The sequence below is a fragment of the Manis pentadactyla genome, chromosome 9 (genome assembly GCF_030020395.1).
Source record: "Manis pentadactyla isolate mManPen7 chromosome 9, mManPen7.hap1, whole genome shotgun sequence".
Taxonomy (NCBI): domain Eukaryota; kingdom Metazoa; phylum Chordata; class Mammalia; order Pholidota; family Manidae; genus Manis; species Manis pentadactyla.
Window position 1 is genome coordinate 95,398,230 of NC_080027.1, and position 21,828 is coordinate 95,420,057.

A 21,828-nucleotide genomic window follows, 5' to 3' on the forward strand; every position below is an offset into this window, starting at 1 on the left:
ACCATCACAACAGATTCAGAAAAATCATTTGACAAAACACTACGTCCAACTAGGACTTTTTTAATAAAAAACTCAGCATACCAGGAATAGAAAGGAACTTCAACTTGATAAAGGACATCTAAGAAAGTGCACCTATGGCTGACAACACACTTTGTGGTGAAAATATGAATGCTTCTGCACTCAGATCAGTATAAGGCAAGGATGTCTGCTCTCACCATGCTATTTAACATTGTTCTTAAAAGTCCTAGATGGTCTCCCCAATTCTATTCAACAGGTCCTAGCCACAGCAATCAGACAACACAAAGAAATAAAAGGCATAAAGATTGACAAGAAAGAAGTTAAACTGTCCCTGTTTGCAGATGACATGATATTGTACATACAAAACCCTAAAGAATCCACTCCAAAACTACTAGATCTAATATCAGAATTCAGCAAAAGTTGCAGGACACAAAATTAATACACAGACATCTGTTGCATTCCTATATACTAATGATGAATTAGCAAAAAGAGGAATCAGGAAAACAACTCCATTCACGATTGCATCAAAAAGAATAAAATACCTAGGAATAAACCTAACCAAGGAAGTGAAAGACCTATACTCTGAAAACTACAAGAGACTCATGAAAGAAATTAAAGAAGATACCAATAAATGGAAACACATCCCGTGCTCACTGATAAGAAGAATTAATATTGTCAAAATGGCCATCCTGCCTAATGCAATCTACAGATTCAAAGCAATCCCTTATCAAAATACCAACAGCATCCTTCAATGAACTAGAGCAAATAGTTCAAAATTCATATGGAACCACAAAAGACCCCGAATAGCCAAAGCAATCCTGAGAAGGAAGAATAAAGCAGGGGGGATTACACTCCCCAACTTCAAGCTCTACTACAAAGCCACAGTAATCAAGACAATTTGGTACTGGCACAAGAACAGACCCATAGACCAATGGAGCAGACTAGAGAACCCAGATATAAACCCAAGCATATATGGTCAATTAATATAGGATAAAGGAGCCATGAACATACAATGGGGAAATGACAGCCTCTTCAAAAGCTGGTGTTGGCAAAATGGGACGGCTACATGCAAGAGAATGAAACTGGATTATTGTTTTACCCCATACACAAAAGTAAACTCAAAATGGATCAAAGACTTGAATGTAAGTCATGAAACCATAAAACTCTTAGAAGAAAACAGAGGCAAAAATCTCTTGAATATCAACATGAGCCACTTTTTCCTGAACTTTTGCCTGCATCTCCTCAGGCAAGGGAAACAAAATAAAAAATGAACTAATGGGACCACATCATGCTAAAAAGCTTCTGTACAGCAAAGGTCACCATCAGCAGAACAAAAAGGCAACCTACAGTATGGGAGAATATATTTGTAAATGACATATCTGACAAGAGGATAACATCCAAAATATATTAAGAACTCACACACCTCAACACCCAAAAAGCAAATAACCTGATTAAAAAATGGGCAGAGGATATAAACAGACACTTCTCCAAAGAAGATATTCAGATGACCAACAGGCACATGAAAAGATGCTCCACATTGGTGATTATCAGGGAAATGCAAATTAAAACCACAATGAGATAGATATCACCTAACACCAGTTAGGATGGCTAATATAGAATAGACTAGGAACAACAAATGTTGGTGAGGATGCGGAGAAAAAGGAACCCTCCTACACTGCTGGTGGGAATGTAAACTAGTTAAACCATTGTGGAAAGCAATATGAAGGGTCTTCAAAACACTAAAAAGAGATATACCATATGACCCGGGAATTCCACTCCTAGGAATTTACCTAAAGAAAACAACTTCTCAGATTCAAAAAAACATATGCAACCCTATGTTTATTGCAGCACTATTTACAATAGCCAAGATATGGAAGCAACCTAAGTGTCCATCAGTAGATAAATGGATAAAGAAGATGTGATACATATAGACAATGGAATACTATTCAGCCATCAGAAAGAAACAAATCCTACTATTTCCAACAACATGGATGGAGCTCGAGAGTATTACACTCCGTCAAATAAGTCAGGCAGAGAAAGACAAATAGGAAATGATTTCCCTCATTTGTGGAGTATAACAATGAAGTAAAACTAAAGGAACAAAATTGCAGCAGACTCACAGACTCCAAGAAGGGACTAGTGGTTACCAAACGGGAGGGGTGAGGGAGGGAGGGTGGGGAGGGATGGAGAAGGGGATTACGGGGTATCATAATTGGAGCATGTGGTGTGTGTGGGGTCACGGGTAAGACAGTGTAGCTCAGAGAAGACAAATAGGGACTCTGTGGCATCTTATTACACTGATGGACAGTGACTACAATGAGATATGGGGAGGGACTCAATAATAAGGGTGAATGTAATAACCACATTGTTTTTCTTGTGAAACCTTCATAAGAGTGTATATCAATGATACCTTAGTAAAAAAAAAATGTCCTAGACAGGTTGATAAAGAAAAAGAACGAAAATGAATGAGATTGAACAGTGGAGTAAAACTGTTTGTACTCACATGATGTGATCATCTATACCGAGAATCTCAATATATTTACAAAAAACTTTTAGCAAAGATGCATAAATCAAGGCTAATCATAAGGAAATAACAACTGCATCTCTACACAATAGCAACAAACAATTCAAACTTGAAATTTTTAAACAATTTACTTACAATATCAAAAACATACAATAATTAAGGATAAATTTAACAAAAGCTATTCAAGACTTGTACACTAAAAACTACATAATATTGTTGAAAACCTTGAAGATCTAGATAATGGGAAAATATACTATATTCATGGATCAGAACACAGTATTTCCTGACATGTCAATTCACTCCAAATTCAACAGATTTTACACCATCCCAATTTAAATCGAAGTCTTTATGTAGAAATCAACCATCTTAGCTTATAAATTATATTTAAGTATTAAGGAAATAGGAATGCCAAGACAATTTTTAGAAAGAAAAGCAAAACTGGAAGACTCAAACTACCTAATTTTGACACTTACTCTAAAGCAAAACTGCTAAATATAGTGTGGTACAGGCATAAAAATGGACAGATACAGATCAACATAGCAGAATAAGAATCCAGAAATTGGCCCACACATTCTTGGTCAACTGATTTTTGCCAAAGGTGCCAAATTAATTTAATGGGAGAAAGATAGCTTTTCCAACAATATGCTGGAACAATTAGATATCCAATTACAATAAAAAAATCTTGACTCTTATATAGCAACATATACAAAAATTAACTTGAAGTGGATCACAGACCTAGATGTAAGTGGTAAAACTATTAACACTTTGAGAAGTAAACACGGGAGAAAAATCTGAAACTTGGGCTAGGAAAAAGACATTTTATATTAAATACAGAATGCATAAATCATAAAAATATTGATAAATTGTATTTCATTTAATTTAAAAGTTGATTCCTTCAAAAAACAAAGCATACCAGTGGACAAGGGCAAAGTGATAAAACATTTTATATTATGACTGTGAGATTGGTAAACTACTTCATACATTTTCAAAACTCACTGAACTGTACCCTTAAAATTGATGAATTTTACTGAATGTAAATTATACATGAAGATTTGAAAACAGGTTTAAACAAATATATGCACAGGAAAAACTTTCCTAGAAAAAAAGTGAAAAGGCAGACCACTGACTGAGAGAATATATCCGCAAAACATATATGTGGTAAAGCACTTGTATCTACAATATGTAAAGAAGTCTGACTACTCACTATTAAAAGGAGAGACAACCCAGTTAGACAATGGACAAAAGATTTTAACAGATACTTCAACAAAGATAATATAAGTGGCCAGTATCACAGAAAAAGATGGTCAATATCAGAATTGTTCAGAAAACACAAATCAAAACTACAAGATATCTCTATATACCTACTAGAATGTAAAATTTAAAAATATTGACTGTTAAGTGTGGTAATGTTTAGTAACATCCCAGAAATACAAAACTGTACAGACAATTTCTTATGAAGCTGAACACACCAAATGACACAGAAATTTAATTCCTAGGTATTTATCCAAGGTAACTGAACATTTACATCCACATAAACATTTGTATTTCAACCATGACAAGTATTTTTCATAATAGTCCCAAACAACAAAGAACCCAAATGTCTATCTTCTAGTGACTGTATAAACACACAATGATACATCCGTATAATCGAGTGAAGCCATAAAAAAAAAAAAAAACTACTGATACATGCAACAGTATTGATAAATTTTAAAAGTATTACACAAGTCAAAGATACAGAACACAAATAACTTCATACTGTTGTCTGAGGATTTTAATTTTTAATATTCAAATATAGCTTTGTTCCAATATCCTATTTTAGTTCTTCAGGGTCTCCAATTATATATATTGTACCTTCTGTTTTCATTCTCTTGAAATGCTCACTCTGGGGTAATCCAAGTTTTGTGTAAGAAGTTTGACTAATTGAAATTGTCATGCTGTGCCATAATAACCATTTGCAAACGAAGTGTGGAAAGACAAATGTCTGGTCAGCTCCTGTAGTTTCAGTCACTTTGTCTGAGAGTCTACATATCAAAGTGAGCATCATAGATGTTGAGGCTAATCAAGTCTTTGGATTATTACTTTAGATGTAGTGATATACTGATTTAATGATTTATTTTAGGAAACTAGCCATGAAATATTATAAAAGTATGTATATTAAAAATATTCCCAAATTTATTTTATCTTGAACTTCATACACACCCTTGAATATGCATCCTTTTGGGGTTGGGAATTTCTGGAAAAGCTTTGGATGAAAGCAATAGAATTCTGATATAAACTATGTACAATATTAATAACTAAAATAGCAAAGAAATTAGCTCATCAGACTCCTGACAATAAACATATTTATATACATATAAATTTACTCGAATTATTAAAATCATCAGTATGAATATGAAATGATATTTTTAATTTACAAATCACTCAAATTGCACCTCCATAAATTAGTAAGTAGAACTTGAATGCTGCCTGCCGGCACTTCGGTCTTATGTGAATTTAAAATGAGATGATTTTGGTTTCAATGAAGACAAAAATGCCAGCCAAATAATGGGAATCTGAAATAAGTATGAGAGAATCTCAAGATTGGCATGAAACTAAAAGTCATATGCAGAAAATAAAATGAGTTTTATCAAAGAAATTAATCTAGAGTGTACAAGTAATTAAATAAGGACAAGGATAGTAAATAACTGAAAGTGTTAGATTCCTTTGTAGCTACATGTAAAATATAGAGGAATGTGAAGAATTTATCAGATGAATAGCACTTCTACATAATGGTTTTCCTTTATCCCCTAATGAATCTCTTAACCTCCAGGTTTCAGCCCAGAGAGGGGATTTACAGAGGTCCAATTTATAGGCCTGAAAGAAATGCAGTTTTAAGAAAGAATTTGGGGAAGAATCCTAAATAGCAACATTCTGAACCAAACTAACCACCACCATCAACTTAGTCACTTTTGAGTTTACTTTTCTTTCCTCAGAATACTTGTCTGCTCCTCATGTAAAACTTGGTAATACCTCAGCTACAAAAAGAGCAGTGTGGGTGTTAGCTGCAGTGTGACTGATCACAGTATCAGCATGCTTCTATAATTAGTTCTCCAGCTGTGGAGTCATTGTGCACCAAAGGCTGCACTGAGCTCACTTTCCTAACTTTGCCCTACTAAACTCTGAACCAACCCTTGTACATTCTGTACTACAAGCCAAAGTGCACACCATGCATCAATCCAGAAAGAAGGCAGAATCCATGGTTCTGCTTAGGAACTAGTCAGCGTCAAATCCAATGGATATTTTTCAAGTGTTTTCTTGTAGGATTTACTACATTCTATTCTCCACTTCACTTTTAAGGTTTCTCAAGTCTGCTCCTCTGCCCAGGACCCTCCTGAAGCTTCTCATCACCAAATATGTCTGCCAGTATTATCGCCAGGCACCATTTCTGGCCAAGAATGTTCTCATTCTATATAGTTTTCCCACACTTGACATTTTTTTACTTCCTTGGTTTTAGCAGTGCTGATGAGGCCTATTTGTTATCTCTGACCTGATAGCCTCACTAGGTGCCTCAAATACAGGATGATCACCCCAGAACTCATTCCTCTTCCCATGTTTCCTGCCTTTAAGAGCACACCAGTATCCATACGATTCCCCAAGTAGCATGTAGGAAACTGTGATATTTCTCTTTCCATTTAGTCATTACATCCTGGAAATTCCAGTACATAAACATTGTTAGAATTTAATTCCTTCTCACTGATACTGTCTCAATTGATGACTTTATCATTTTAATAACTGGATTACTGAAAACCTTCAAAATGCAACAAGCCTCCCAAATAGTTTCCTTGCTTCCAGTTTTGTCTTCTCCAGTCCAAGCTTCACACTACTACAAAGTATTCTTTCTAACACATTTTCTTATAAAATCCTTTGATGACACTCCACTGCTTCTAGGATAAAATCTAAATTAAGTGGGAGAGGTGATCTGTCCTGAGATGACCCTGACTGCTTCTCAGACTCCTCTGGCTTTCCCGCGCAGGACTTTAAGGATCATCCATCCTGTGCTGTACCTAGGGAGGTGGGGGGAGAATTTGCATGTTCCTGTACATTCTACACATTCTATTTCCTCTGTGTAGAAATGCCCTCCTTCTCATCCTTACTGATCTAACTTACAGTTACACTTAAGTCTTAGTTAGTAACCACTCTGAGTGTTTCCTACCCTGGTGTTCTCCCCCTTCCTCTTCTTTCTTCCTTCTGGATTGATTCAAGTGCCCATTAGCTAAATCCCAAAGCAACCAGTGTTACCACAGCAATAATTACACTACAAAGTAAATGCATACTCCTATCTCTACAATTAGACACTCATCTTCTACAGGAAATATCACTTTTTCCTCATTTCTACAACCTCTTAAGTTCAGCCCATAGTAGCTGCTCATTAAATTTTAATAGGCAAATGGACTATAATGGAGTGGGTTCTAAAGTTAATACATAAACTATGAAGTGTAATCAAAATCACTGTGGAAAATTGCTTAGGAGGTACTACACTGGAAACACAACATACTGTCTCAATATAGTTAAGGTCGGCAGCTTTTCCTCCAGCACTGAAATAATAGTTTCTTTAAATGAACACCTGTAGTTGCAATGTATTAAATGACAGTATCTTATGAAAGCTATGTATTTTTGAGCACCTGAGTTTATATCCAATGAAACTCTAAGGATGGCAAGTAGGAACTCACAAGGAATAAAACAGCAGCAAATTACTCTCTCTCTCATCTTGCGGTCAGTCAGTGAATACATTCACCAAAATGGCAGAATCACCATATTACATCCATCCACAATGCATGCTCTCTCTTGCTGAGCCTATTTCTTTGGATTCATATTAAGTAAAATGCAATTATGCTGTGATTCCATTATGCCTATAAGCATCTACTGTTGATTTTTCACAGTCAGTATTTCTCTCATAACCCACTTCCATCAAGAATATTTAGCAGCAAGCATGGCCATGAGCATGCTAAACTCCTGCAGGGCCTATTAGGCTGAAATAAGTTCAGGTATTCACAAAAAAGTGAAGAAAGTCTAAATACAGGGAAGTGTCAACTGTTATATTTATATTTCAAGATAACATTCCAGAACATAGGCTAAAAGGACGTTATTGCTAATTAAAAATCAACAAACAATAAGTATAAATTAAATAAAAATATCACTCAGTATGAATTAAATAAAAATTGGGCTACTATAATTACTTCAGTGAGTCCACTAGAGAAGCCCATCTCTAGGCAAAAGCTGGACAGAAAGAGGTTTGAGGACGTTGCTATTTGTGTGAGTCCCATCAATTCACCTGAGCTTAGTTTTCAACAGGCCAGCATTCTGCTCAAGTCTCCTAGATATCACAATATTCCCCATTGTGTAACTCAAGGTGTATCTATAAGAGTTGGTGTAGATTGTCTGTGTGAGTTTACAGCTCCCCTTATTTTACTTCTATTTCAGTCTTTAAAAAACATCAGTATTGTGTTTATACTCTATAACAATTGAATTTTCTGCATTTCTAAGAAGTGTCCCTTGGCAAAGTAAATGGCTTGGTGAACCTAAGGCAAAATCAAAATTAAGTCAGTCACCACAAGGATATACTGAACATAGATTTCCTTCCCAGAAATAATAAATTTAAGAATTGAAATAATCCCAGTAAGTTCCAAGAACTAAGTAACTATTTGTATTTATAAAGTATATTTAAAATATGTTTAAAAGTATTTTTAATAAAGACTAAAAAGGTGGGAGATTACATATACAAATGTTTCACTTTTACTAAAATTATGTAACTATAAATAATGAAATTTTCATTTTTCTATATATGTACCTCAATTACTTTTCATGTACTTTAATTACTTTTCATGCTATAATTGCTTTTCTTTTCATGTACTTTAAAACTATGTTAGATCCAGAATTAGTTCACCTGCTTCAATACATTAATTTAATCTTTATCTATAACACATTCCCAAAACAGAAATTCTAAAAAAGAGAAGAAATGACAAACAAGAGAAATGATGTAGGAGCTTCAATGCTAAAGAAAACCATCTGCCTAGAATGAAAATCTGTTTTTGTGTACAAAATTTTTTCAACAATCAATTAATTAATCTCTTAAGTACTGTAGGTTTACAGGTTCCAGGTAGCTCCTATCACACAAAATTCTTCTTTCTCTCCAGAGAAGCCCCATGGTACTTAATCTGATATGAATGATAATTATTACTCTACACTCAGTGTAAATTTGGTATTTTTTCTTCCCCACTAGAATATAAACTCTTTGAGATTCGTATGCCCCACAATATCTACCAGAACACTTTGCACAGACTTAATAAATACATATTTCTTAAATGTATTCAAAGATACTCCCTCCTGAAAAAACATTTTCCACTTTCTTTCTAAATAAACTATGTAGTATATTACTTTCTATTTTTCTTCCTACTTCTCAGCAGTTCCTAGTTTACCACTTTTGTTAACTTCTTTTATTCCCTGTTTTCTGAGGGAATTTGTTCATCCATTCATTTATTTATTCATTCATTCAAATCATCCAATAAATATTTGTCAATATCCTACTTGTGCCAGGTGGTGTATAGGTTATATCAGTAAACAAAGCCCTCAGGGAGCTCACAGTCTAATAGGAAAGACAGACAGGTAGAAAGGCCATTATAAAACAATGTGATAATTCTAACAGATGTAAATACATGATACTGTGTAAGAATATTTTTCCAATTTAAGAGTGTTTCTTCAAGTTTTTGTCATTGTTTATCATTCTCCCAATATTATTCTTTCTTCTGATCATCCATCCATCCACCTACCTAACTTCCTTCCATTTTTAGAACAGATAATATACATCTCTGGTACAAAATACAAAAGCTGCTCAAGAATACGTAAGTGAAGAGCTAGTTTTCATTCCATATTGTTCCCAGCCACTCAAAGAATCTGCCCAAAGATAAGCACTAATGCCCAGCACATAATTCCAGAGATATTTAGGGCACATAGAAACACAGATCACACACATATGGTCCGGTTTCAATACAGTGCTAGCATGTGTTACACTCTGTACCTTGTTGTTTTCTTTTTTTCACTTCATAACATATCTTAACATGATTTATTTAAGCAGTCTCCTTACTGGATGCTCGTTTAAGGTGTCACAATGCTGCAATGAATATATTTATCCACGTATCATTCTGTGATATACTTATGAGTATGTCTGTAGGGTAAATTCCTCCAAGGAGGAATCTAAAAGTAGCCATAAAAAATTGCTAGGTCCAAAAATTTGATGCATTTTTTAATTTTGATAGATACTAACATAGAGGCTTCATCTATTTAATTTCCTATGAAATGGAAATATCTACCTCCATAACTTAAATTATAACCTTTATGGGAATGGCTCCCAAATCCATATTCATAGTTTTGACCCTTTGTTTATTTTCTGAGATATCCCTAAATATACATTTTCTTGGAGACTTAGGAAAAACCTTTTCCAAACCAAATTTATAACTTTATCTGCAACATATTCATCACAAGTTCACTCTATCTATTAATTCTCCCTGGTTCTAACCCAAAACCACTTCTGATACTTCTTTCTACCCACATCCAATTAATTGGTCATTAAGACCTATCAATCCTATACAATTCCATGATGTCTATCTCCCTTGCATTTTCTCAGTTCTGAAAAAGCCCAATGCTGAATGCTGGGCTATTATCTAACTGCTCAAGTCCCTCTTACTCTACACTCACCCACCATCTATGGGTGATGACTATGCACACATCATCCTCTCTGCCTGTAGTATCTTCTCAAATCAGATCCTTGTTGAAATCTCATTTGGCATTTAAGGCCTAACCTAAATTCTAGATCATCCAGAAAGCATTTTCCCTAATGAATTTATTAGCACTTAGTTCTTCACTATCCACTGCAGTTTATGATACAAACTAAATTATAAACTGCTCCATAGAAAGGATGTCTTAACATATTTTGGCAATCCTACACTGCCTCAGCAGTTAAAATGTGTTTGTCAAATGAATGAATGAATTTTGCAGCAAAGTAATCCTTACAAGTCAAATAACTCTATAGGAGAAAATTCTTTAGAAGATATTTAATTTATTCTTTTAGTTTGAAAAGGAGAGGAGCATTTTAAGGTCTGTGAGACATAAGCCTCTACTTAATAATTATATTTATTTTGGAAAGCCCAATGTAAAATATTTCCATTAACTATTCCAGTAAATTAAAATTTTCCCTCACATTGATTTTGATTAAAAATAGGCAGGGGGAGAAAGGACAAGAAATGAAGGAATAGGTGAAATTACCTACTGAACTGATTGAGTTTCTCCTGAAAACTTTATAAGATCCCTTACAATCTCTTAAATATAGTCAATGTTACTCTAACTACTATGTAGAAGAAGAAAAAACTCAGCCATAGTATGTCTATGTACTATTATTCAAAAGTTTAAAATAGGTTAAAACATCTTTTACAAGTTTCACAAAAACTTGAGGAAGAATTTTGTAAAGCATCACAAATTCTGTATTTCTGATCTTCAAAATTTAATAACATGACTTCAAAAATCACACGTGTGGTAAAATTTTGTAAACTGAAAAAAAAAGGAAGAAACAGACATGATTATGTTTTCTAGTATCTAAAAGTAGCCATAAAAAATAAACAATCACTACATTTTATTAAAAATTATTCAGTTCCCACCTAACTCAACAGTAGAAAAAGCTACACAAGCCCCTACAAGGAACAGTTATGTTATCATATTTTAATTTTTAAAAAATGACAATACCACCATGCAAACACAAGTGCTGGGTTTGCTTCTAGACTCACCTCTCCCCCATTAACATATTCCATCACAAAACATAATCGGTCTTTTGTCTGGAAGGAATATTTCAAGGACTTGAAATGAAAAAGAAAAAATGTTATATTGTAATCCTACATTCTTATAATGGCACAAAAACAGAACACTTAGAAACAGTAAGCATCACTGATGAAATGAATTGTTCTTGTTCTTCAAGAGTCTATTTACTTCTTAAAAGAACTTAAATAAGAGTTTATGAGAAACACACAACAAATTTTATTTAGATTAGCATTGGATATTGTTAGGGGAAAAATTCAAATTAAATAAAATTTTAAGTAATCATAAACTTAGTAATTGTGATGAGCACTTCTCAACTTATTTGAAAGTGTATTAGTCCCCAAGGCTTTTATGCACGCAACCTTAAAGTGAGGACTACACATTACTCTAGTCAAGTCTTGGGAATGTAGTTACAATAGTTACATTTGGATTTCTAATATCCTTTCAACATCATTTTTTGCATACTGCCTGCATAACTGACCCAATCCAACAGAGTTGGCTTATGTAATTTTATAGGTTATAAAGATACCATAACTTTAGAACTATCTTATGACACTGGACAAACACACAACAAAGGAAAAAAGTCTACGTATCTGGTGACACCTCTGAAAATTCCTACTTTAGATAATCCTAAATCTTTAAAAGGTTCCCACTTTTGAAAGTCTAGCTGTTTAATTTTCATCTTAATATACTTCACTGGAGCCAGGAAAATACAGAAACTCTACAAATTATGCCTCTATTAAAAGCAATCTAAGAGCAGGACTAAAAAAAAAAATTTTTTTTTTTAAAAAACAACTAAGTAATATGCATGTAAGTCACAGTTTACACTTTGTCTAGTGAAGAAAACATGACTTATCCTATCTTTAATGTACTCCATATTCTTGTATTTCTTAAGGTATGAAGTCTCAATTCTATAAAAAAATAGATCTCTTTTTCATCTATTTATCTCAGCAAAGATCTCTGCCTTTCATATTTGAAAACAATGCTGTCTGAGCCCTTAACTATTTATCAGAATCCAATAAACAAGAGAAACAAAAAATCCTTACATTTAATATTGAGAATATTTTTTAAGTCTACCAGTTTCTCAGTGGTCTCCTTAAAATGTCAAAGGTGATTAATTTGGTGCTTTTTTTTTAAGGCAGTGAAATTCATAGGAGAAAAAAAAAGTCTCAAGAAAATAATGGGTGCATAAGGGGAGGGATTACAAATACATGCACATTGTACACTTAATTCATAGACTCCTGTAATTTCAAGGAAATCTGACTGAAAGTCTTTCCACAAAGAAAATGGCATATCTAAATGCACATCTTGTAAAATATTATTTTTCATGGCTTAGTTTCTGCAATAAAACTCCCTTAAATTTAAAATGTTATGATTATAACATGTCCTCTAGTCACTTACTGTTAAAAAGGGATGTCTAGTGTTCTTTAACACTCTGCTTTCAGTTAGAGTGTGTGCCACTTCATCCTACAAAAGAAAAAGGCAAGCCTTTAACATATGTACTAAGCATTAATAATATAAAAATTTCTATATTTCTCTAAGACAAAGAAAGGTTAAGCCCAGAAACAGAAAAAGATTTAAAAACACAGTGCCATGTTCCTTTTACTGCTATGCTTCTCCACCACACACAAAAAAATTTTCTAATCCAAGTAATGATTTAAAACAGATGGCTATAAATTAAAAACTCTTGTAACTTGGTCATACTTTAAGTACATCAATAATGATACAAAAAACACAAAAAAGGTGATCAGGGACACAGGAAATTAGATAGTGAGGCTTTTCCCTTGCAGGGAATGCCTTCTCAGCTAACATTTAGCCACAGAGTAGGTAGTACTTCCATGTTTGGATATAAAGGATATATTTCAGTAAGGATCACAGAATTTGTAAGTCTCCTACTTAAAAGAAAAACCAGTTACTGAAAATGGGAACACAAAATATACATGTAAGATTTAATTCTGCATTATACAATCTAAAAATAGGAATAAAGTATAAAAATTGTATCTTTTTGCTAGTGGCTTTTTAACATGCTTCTTAAAATAAAAGTCACAACCACTTGAGGTGAAAATTTTAAAATCTGGGTGTATTACAAACCAAAAATAAGAGTATTTCCCCAATTCTGTACATAAATCTCATCTTGATATCAAAAGTGAACCAGGAGAAATTTTATTCAACAAATAGAGAACTGGAAAAATGTTCCATGCTTCAAAAATAACACCACCTTAAAGAAAAAGGAAGATCACTCCTGAAACTAACAGCGTCTCTAGTCTATGCTTCTGGCAAGATCCCAAATAAAGCCCTTGCTGGATCAATATCTTAATAATGTCAGCAAATCACAATTAAATTATAAGCTGTGGAGAGCAAAACATTACGGTACTGCATTACACTTATTATCTTTACAAAAGCATCTGACTTTAGGCCCAGAAGATAAATGAGAAAGAGATTGATCAAAGATGCTAAGATCCAAAAACCATTCCAAGAGGGTAAGACCAATTATGTTTGAACAGAAAGTAAAGTGTAATTAACACAGTATTTAAAATGAGTGAAACAAAGCCTGAGTATGTAACCACTCCAGTTTTACTTGTTTAATAAGAGCCAGGCTTAAGTGCTCAAACAACTTGAAAGCCCCTGTCATAGCATACTATAATTTCTAAATTAATTAGAAAAGCAAACATCTTAATACAAAATAAATCAGAAGCAGGAATGAGACCATAACTTACTGATCTCTATATCCATGGTGTCTAGCATGATTGACATGTAGTAGATACTGAATAAATGTTTGTTGAACTGAATTGCTTATCATAGGAACGAAACCCAAGATGTCAAGTGTGTGGGACTTAATTTATTCAATCACTCATTCCTTCAACAAATATATTCTGGGCATCGTTCTACACACTGAAGACAGGGCACTGAACAACATAGGCAGAGTCCCTGCCCTCCCAGAAACTTTCAGTCTGGTGGCTGGTGATCAGTGTCAATGGAAAAACAGAGCAGAAGCAGAAAAGGGAACAGTGCAATTCATGAGCATCAGGTAATGAGTATGAAATTCGTAACTAAACTTTATGTAAGTGGCTTTTTTGTGATAAACAGAACCAAACCGATTTATTAAAAAACAAAATCTTTGATATGCACTTACTAAATGCTAAGAACAATGCAGGTACAAATTGGTTTAAAAAAAGACATGATCCCTTCACAAAACGGAATCACAGGCTGGTGGAGAAGACATAACAAACAAGTTAAGTATCCAATTTAATAAATAATTACTAATTATGGTAAGTGGTATCAAGAAAAAATGGAGGTATCTACGATTGTAAATGGAGTAATTAAGGAAAACTAATGCTCTTGGAATAATATAAATTCAGTAATGTGATGGGAGTTAGAAGGAGGGTGAGAAGTTTCTGTTTTTAAACGTTAATCTCCAAGAAGATCAGCAGAAATAGGAGGGATCAGTTAGGAGACAATAACAGGACTTCAGGAGAGAAATGAGGATGACTTGGACCGCTGTGATGGTGGCAGGAAAAGGAAAGTTGTGAACAGTTTTGAAATATTTTTGAGATTAAAAAATTGACAGTAACAATCTAAAAGTTACATGCCTCCAAAATGAGGGTGAATCAAAAGAAACATTTCTTCACAGTCCATCAGAAAGAGAACCACAGAAGAGGCAACATTTGCCTGTTATGTTTTAAGATGTCAAATGACTTAAGGCAGTTAAGACTAAAAAGAAAGGTAAGTATGAAACCCATGTGGAACCAGAAAAGATATTCTGGAGCTTCAGAAAATATTTCTGTAGGGTGTTTCACTTTGTTAAAACAAGCCCATAACATATAATTGCTATTTTTCTAAACACTAGGTAAGTTTCATAAAAGACGACTAGTTTTTTTTCTAAATTCCATAATCTGTTTAACCACACTGAAGGAGCCCAGTACAGGCACATGGCAACAAATGCTAAAATGGTATTTCTTTGTTATAAGAATGGACCAGAATTAATACCACATACTTATCTTTCATATATTAAAATGTATTTCTACCATATTTTACATATGATTAGATTAGAATTTTTCCCCTTTAATGCAAATTTACAGTACTGTATTTCACATACTAATTAGTTTCTGCTGTAAAGATAAGGTATGCATGAGCTAAAAAGTAAACACAGATGCCAATAATTTTTAATTACAGTTAAAAGCAACATGTCAAAACAAAAAGTTAAAAATAACAGTGATAAAGCTTAGAGGCTAAAACAATGTGAAGTTTTTTATAAAATACATTCGTTGATCATGATTATAAATGAAGAGTTCTAAGAATGCTTGGGTATACAAGTATAATGTTTTCATGAAAAAGCTTTTGAAATACAGTTTCATATATATTCATCCACTGTAAAATACTAAATAATGCATTATTAAATCTAGTTTCTTTCGAAGAAGCGACTTTGGGGAAATGGAACTTCTTTTCTAATGACAGGAGGCACTAGAGCAGTCACTCCCCCATCCCCCCGATGAAGTAGGAACTCTTCCCCTACTGCACATGGTCTCAAATTCTTCTTTCATCTCCCCACTTACTGTTCAGTGGTAGTTGGTTTTCGTGGGGGACAAGGAGTAGGAAATGGCAGAGAAGCCGAGAAAGAGAACATCTCCACTCCACTATTGGGGACACGAAGGGTGTCATCTCTCCACTCCCTGTAGTAGTAGCTCAGCAAGGTAGGTTTTATAATTCCCATTTTATTTGAGAAAATGGGGTCACAGAAGTTAAACTGCTCGTGCTGCGAGTGAAAGGTCAGTATCAACTCCATGTCTGAGTCCAACATTAATGGTCATTTCTGCTTCACAACACCACTTCCCACTTCAAACAGCTTAGTATCTACTCAACTAGGCACTTTAACTCTATTCCATTATTTTCTTCATCTTGAACAAGACTGTAATGACTGAGTCTCTCAGAAGACAGCTGAAATAAAAAAACATCAAGTCTAAAGCATGTCCTTCATTCACCCAAAGCAGTAATTGAGACCAAGAGGGTAAGACGGAGCAGGTGGGAAAGCAGGGAGGTGGTCTTCTCGTGGCACACTGATTCTCAGCTCCTTTCTGTTATCTCATACCCTACATAAGACGTACTCCACGACAACTACCAGTGATCATTATTTACTTGTTCTCTGTCCTGACAAGCCATGCTAGCAATCTGCTTTTATCTTCATTGAAAAGATGTCACAGTTACTAAGCTCTGAGTTTCTGGGTTCTAACTTCCTCTTTTGAAACCTGAGTATTGACCCAGAGCCAGCCTTCTACTTCTCCCATTCTGCAGGTGCCACACTGTCCTCACTGTTCCTTGATTCTAGTCTCCTTCTGAAGATTCTTCACCTGATAGACAAAATGAAAACACAACTGTTCTCTGTTGTCTGTGAACATTGTACCTTTCTCAAGTGTTTTCTTTTGATGCTTTGTGCTTGATGCTCCTGTTACAAACATTACTTGGATGGAGGACTTCCTCACCAGGATATAATCACTTTGGAACTTAGTCTCTGAAATTGTGGAGACACTGCTTGTCTAAATGCCCTTCATGTTTCCTTCTTTCCTTCTGTCATTTCCAATTCCCAATATTGGTATAAGTCAGTCTACTTCCTCACCTCTCTATTCCACATCTAAAGGGGAGAGATCCCCTTGAGATCTCTCTACATACTGACTAGCACTAAACAATTCCCTCCCCATCTCAACTGAATCTTCTGAGGGTTTTTTTAACCACCTTTACTGTGTCACTTTTATATTCCTATTTTCACCATGTTTGGTGTGTGTGAAAATGTACACACCCCACAAGGTTTCCTTACTTAGCTAAGCTACTCAGCAGGCACTGGGACCCAGGTCCATCAGACTTTCCCACCCAAGTGCTTTTCATTAAGTTGTCTCTTTTTCTCAAGTTCACTCCTTCACACTTTCAAAATGTGATCTTACTTCCTACTCAGAATAGAAGTCATTAATAATAGCTGATGCTTTTGATCACTCTGTCCTGAAAACATGTTCTCTTGGTATCTAGGACATCATAATCTCTTTGATCTCCTCCCCTTCAATGGTTACCTTCTCTCAGTCTTTTTGCTGGCTCTTCATCTCTGAGCTCCTATTCCAGGGGTGCCCCAGGACTCAGTCCTCCAACTGCTCCTGTTCACTGTATATACCTGTATCCTTGGTAACTTCATTCAGATGATAGCTGTACATACAGTCTACATGGTGATGGACTTCCAAATTTGTATCTCAAATCCAGGCTTCTTCCCTAAATTCCAGAAATTCCTATTTGACATGGATGTCTATTAGATGACTTAAACTTGGGTGTCTAACAAAAATATCAAATTTGACATGGCCAAACTTGATTTCTAATGTGCCATCAAAAAGCTTGTTCCTCTAGCAAAAAAATATACAACAACACAAATCAGTCCCAATGCAGTGAATGGCAACACTATCCTTCTAGGAGATCAGGTTGAAAATCTCACAATTGCCCTCAACTCCCTTCTGTTATCTCATACCCTACATTCAATCTGTCAGGTAGCCCTGCTGGTTCTTTTGTCAACATACAACTGGGATCCGATGACCCCTTGTCACCTCCTCTGCCAGTACCCTGGTATAAGCCATCAACACCAATCACCTGAATTACAGCAACTAACTCCTAACAAGCCCCTGCTTCCACCCAGTCTATTCTCAATGTGCAGCTAAAGTGCTACTATTAAAATGAAAAGCAGATCATGTTACTGTACTGCTTAAAATCTTCCAATGGCTTTCCACTTCTTTCAGAATAAAAACCAATATTCTTACAACATCTACAAGTACCTAAATAATTGTACATTATTCTTACTCTGTATAAGTCATGCTAGACCTCTTGCTATTCTGAGAACATGCTAAGTATGCTGTTTCTTCAAGGTCTTTTCAATTGTGATTCCTTGTCTGGAAAATTTTCCCTCCCAAATATCCACATGGCTTGCTTACTTACCTCTGAAATATTCAGCTGAAATTTCATCTCAGTGAGGCCCTCTATGATCATTCTACTTAAAAATGCACAGACCACAGAAATCACTACCACCATTACTCCCTATTTCCCTTTCCTACTTTATTTTTCCCATAGTATGTATTAGTTTCTTATATACCATATAATTTACTCACTTATGTATATTGCTTATCATCTGTCTCCTGACTAGGATGTAATTTCTAATAAGTGAGGAATTTTTGTCAGTTTTATGCATTCATAGAGTCCTAATGCCTAGAGTCACAGCAAGCAAATAATTAGGAGTGCAGTTGATATTTACTGAAAGAATGAGTGAATTAATCAGTAAAAAAAATGAGTGATAACCACAGCATATGTTGTTGAAGAATGATGGAAGCTTCATGAACTGCAAAAAGCAACTTCCCAACACAAACCACCAACAGCACAATGACAGCTGATGAGGAAACAGCAGATCAAAATGAACACATTCACTATGTGCTTCTACTGAAAACCACTGTCAGTGTACACTGTTTAACACAGAGGTTCAAGAGAATCTGAAAAATGAAACAAAGGTGCTGGCAGATGATGTTAAGAACTTCTCGTTAGGTCCACCAGTAGTAACTTAAGAGTCCGGGGAGACAGAGATGTCAGTGGTCAAGCCAAAGAACTGGGTTGGTACTGAATTAGGCGCACGTGTAGGAAAGGATTAACTCAGCAGGCCTGGATTGCTCAAACCCTGCACATTCACAAGAAAAGCCAGTATTCAGGATTGGCCATTGGCCAGGATTAAGTCCTGATCCCCTGGAACAGTCTGCCTGATAAGAGTGTTTGCCAGAGATCTTGGGCCACACGATACCAGTCTGACTAGACAGCTCATGCAAACAACAGTAAGAATGATATATGCTATGTGCCTGATTTTACTTAGGGTGGCTAGAATCTGAGCAGCCAAGCAAAGTCATGCAGGTACTGCCTGCCCAAGTGACTGATTTACAATAAAAATCCTGGACAAGGCTCAGGTGAGCTTTGCACTTGTCACAATGTTGCCAGGAAAATTAAGAATGTCCACATGACTCCATGAGAGAGGATACCTGGAAGCCTGCACTTGGTTTCTTCTGGACTCTCCCATATGCCTTTCCCCTTGCTGATTTTAATCTGGTTCTTTTTGCTATAATAAACCATAACAATGAGTATTAACAGCTTTTTTGAATCCTGTGAGTCTTAATGAAATACTGAGCCTGGGAGACACTGACACAGTTAGTAGCAGAAGTAGAATTTGTTAGGCAAAAGGTCAACAAGATGGAGGGCTGGGAGGTCCTCATGCTAGTCTCTGCCACAGAAACAACAAAACAATAAACTACAAACTGATAAAAATAGTTTGGGAAAGCTCTGGACTACAATGAAATCAGCAGGCAGCAATGAAACAGCAGAAGGAGCAGAGCTAAAACCAAGGATGGAAGAGCAGAGGAAGCTTTACCTGCAATACTCCATCCCCCAGTCCAGAGTGGCCAAGCACCAAGAGGCACCCCATCAGAGGGATTTCACCTCATGGGAAAAATAAGAGCAGGAGAGACCCAGCAAGCCTTATCACCACTCTGGATGTCTGCGGCCTTTGCTACCAAGGATTTTCACAGTCTTCACTAACACTGATCTCGATTGACAGCTGCCCAGAGTCCTTGATGTTGCATCTCCTTCTGGGGACTGGAGTGTCGCTGCAGTGAGACTGGCCCAGGGCTACTGTGCCCTGCACTCTGGGACTGGGATACCACACAGCTTTGCCATCCATGGGGCTGAGCTGCCACCGCTCTGCACCTCAGCTGTGGGCCCTAAGCCAAGACTTTGACTCATGATAACCAGGGCCATACTGCTGCTGCTCTGCACCCCGCCACAGTCCTATGTCTCCTATGTCAGAGCTGTGACCCATCATCACACGGACCACGCCATTGTAGCTCATGTGCACCCAGCTCCAGGTTTTAAGTCAGAGCTTTGATCCATCATCACCAGATTGGGAGCCACAGATCCATGACCCACCCCTAGAAGCTTCTTGACCCAGTATCACTGGGGCTAAGATGTTCCTGTTATGCAACTCCTGGGGCCAGAGTAGGGTCTTTGACAGACCATCCACAAGGTGTGCACGACAGCTCCTGCCCTCAAGTCCCAAGCCCCTGCTATGTCCCCCTCTACCTGGAATCCTCAGTCACTAAGCTGATCCCCAGAGAATTAAGCCCACCCCTTCTCAAATTCTTCAAAATAAGAGGAAGAAATACTTCCAAACTGTTTTTACAAGGCCAGCATTTCCTTTACTTCAAGGGCTCTGACATGGTTTGTAACATTTCCACTCTGTTCTGTAACTATAATTCTATCTTCACTGCTTTATCTATTGACTGATTCTGAAAACTGAACAACAATTTAGCGTTTGCAGAATTATAAGCAAATATCATTTACAGTGGAACCAAATAGTATGGTTAGACAGGTAATGGAAGAAAGGTTACTCTACATGAATAATCCTGGGCTCCCCAAAGGACAGGGTTTCATATGATGCCAAATTTCTCTTTCGTTTACTACACCCATTGTTTAAAATCATTCCATATGTTATTTTGCTTCACATTTGAACTTTCTTAAATAAATACTTGTTTCTTCTAACTTCCTAAGCCCCTTTTGCTCCTTTTTTTTTTATTCTACCATTAGGATCAATGATGTCAAATAATCTAATATGGACTGAGTGGCTATTTATACATATGTGATCTTGAGATTTCTTATCATTACAATGAATTTTAGTTCTATTTTTTTATGGATTCTATCTCTGATTCTTCAGTATCCTTCTAAGTTTTGCTGAGAAGTATGACAAAATTTTTTCAACATTCTTTTGCTTGGAAGAAATGTGTTTCTTGCTTTCTGAAAACATTTAAGATTATCCTTTTAGCCTTAAAATAAAAAATTTCTTGAAGATGTAAAAGAGTGTGTATAGAGTCTGCTGTTCTTTTCTTCTGCTCAGAATTTAGAAGACCCTTCCAATCTGAAGACTTGTTCAGCTCTGATAAATTTTATTTTCTCCTATTAGATCTAATCTTTTCTCCCCCTTAAATTCTTATAGATGTTGAGTTTCCTTTTTTGGGGCTTCATTGAGTCCTAACTACTCTCTCAGGATTTTTACATTTCTGTAGTTTTGGTTCTTCATTCTCAGCTATTCCCCCAAATTCATTTCCAATCCCACTTAACAGACTACAGGATAGTGTAAGCAACTTTTATATGTACTGGAAAACCAAAACATTCATTTGACTCACTTTGTTGTATTATTTGTCTTACTGTGGTAGTCTGGACCAAACCTGCAATATATCTCTGAGGTGTGCCTGTATGCTGCTTCATTATCTACTTCTACTCTCAGGAGTTGCTTTAAAAAATAAATAAATAAAGGGAGGTGGGGGGGGGGTCATGGGTATTTCTATGGGACTTTCCCAGACAGGAAGACTCCCACCTAACCTACATTCCCTTCTTTG

At 35.7% G+C, this 21,828-nt stretch overlaps 1 protein-coding gene across 3 annotated transcripts in view; it reads right to left on the bottom strand.

Annotated features, from left to right (window-relative positions):
* The window catches only part of AKT3 (AKT serine/threonine kinase 3), a 339,823-nt gene that overhangs the window by 103,863 nt on the left and 214,132 nt on the right, over positions 1-21,828 (bottom strand). For all 3 annotated transcript variants that reach the window (XM_036887665.2, XM_036887664.2, XM_036887663.2), the window contains 2 exons: positions 12,785-12,850; positions 11,356-11,424 (listed from right to left, as the gene is read on the bottom strand). In XM_036887665.2, the coding sequence (XP_036743560.1) occupies positions 11,356-11,424; positions 12,785-12,850 (135 nt within the window). The remainder of the gene's footprint in view (positions 1-11,355; positions 11,425-12,784; positions 12,851-21,828) is intronic.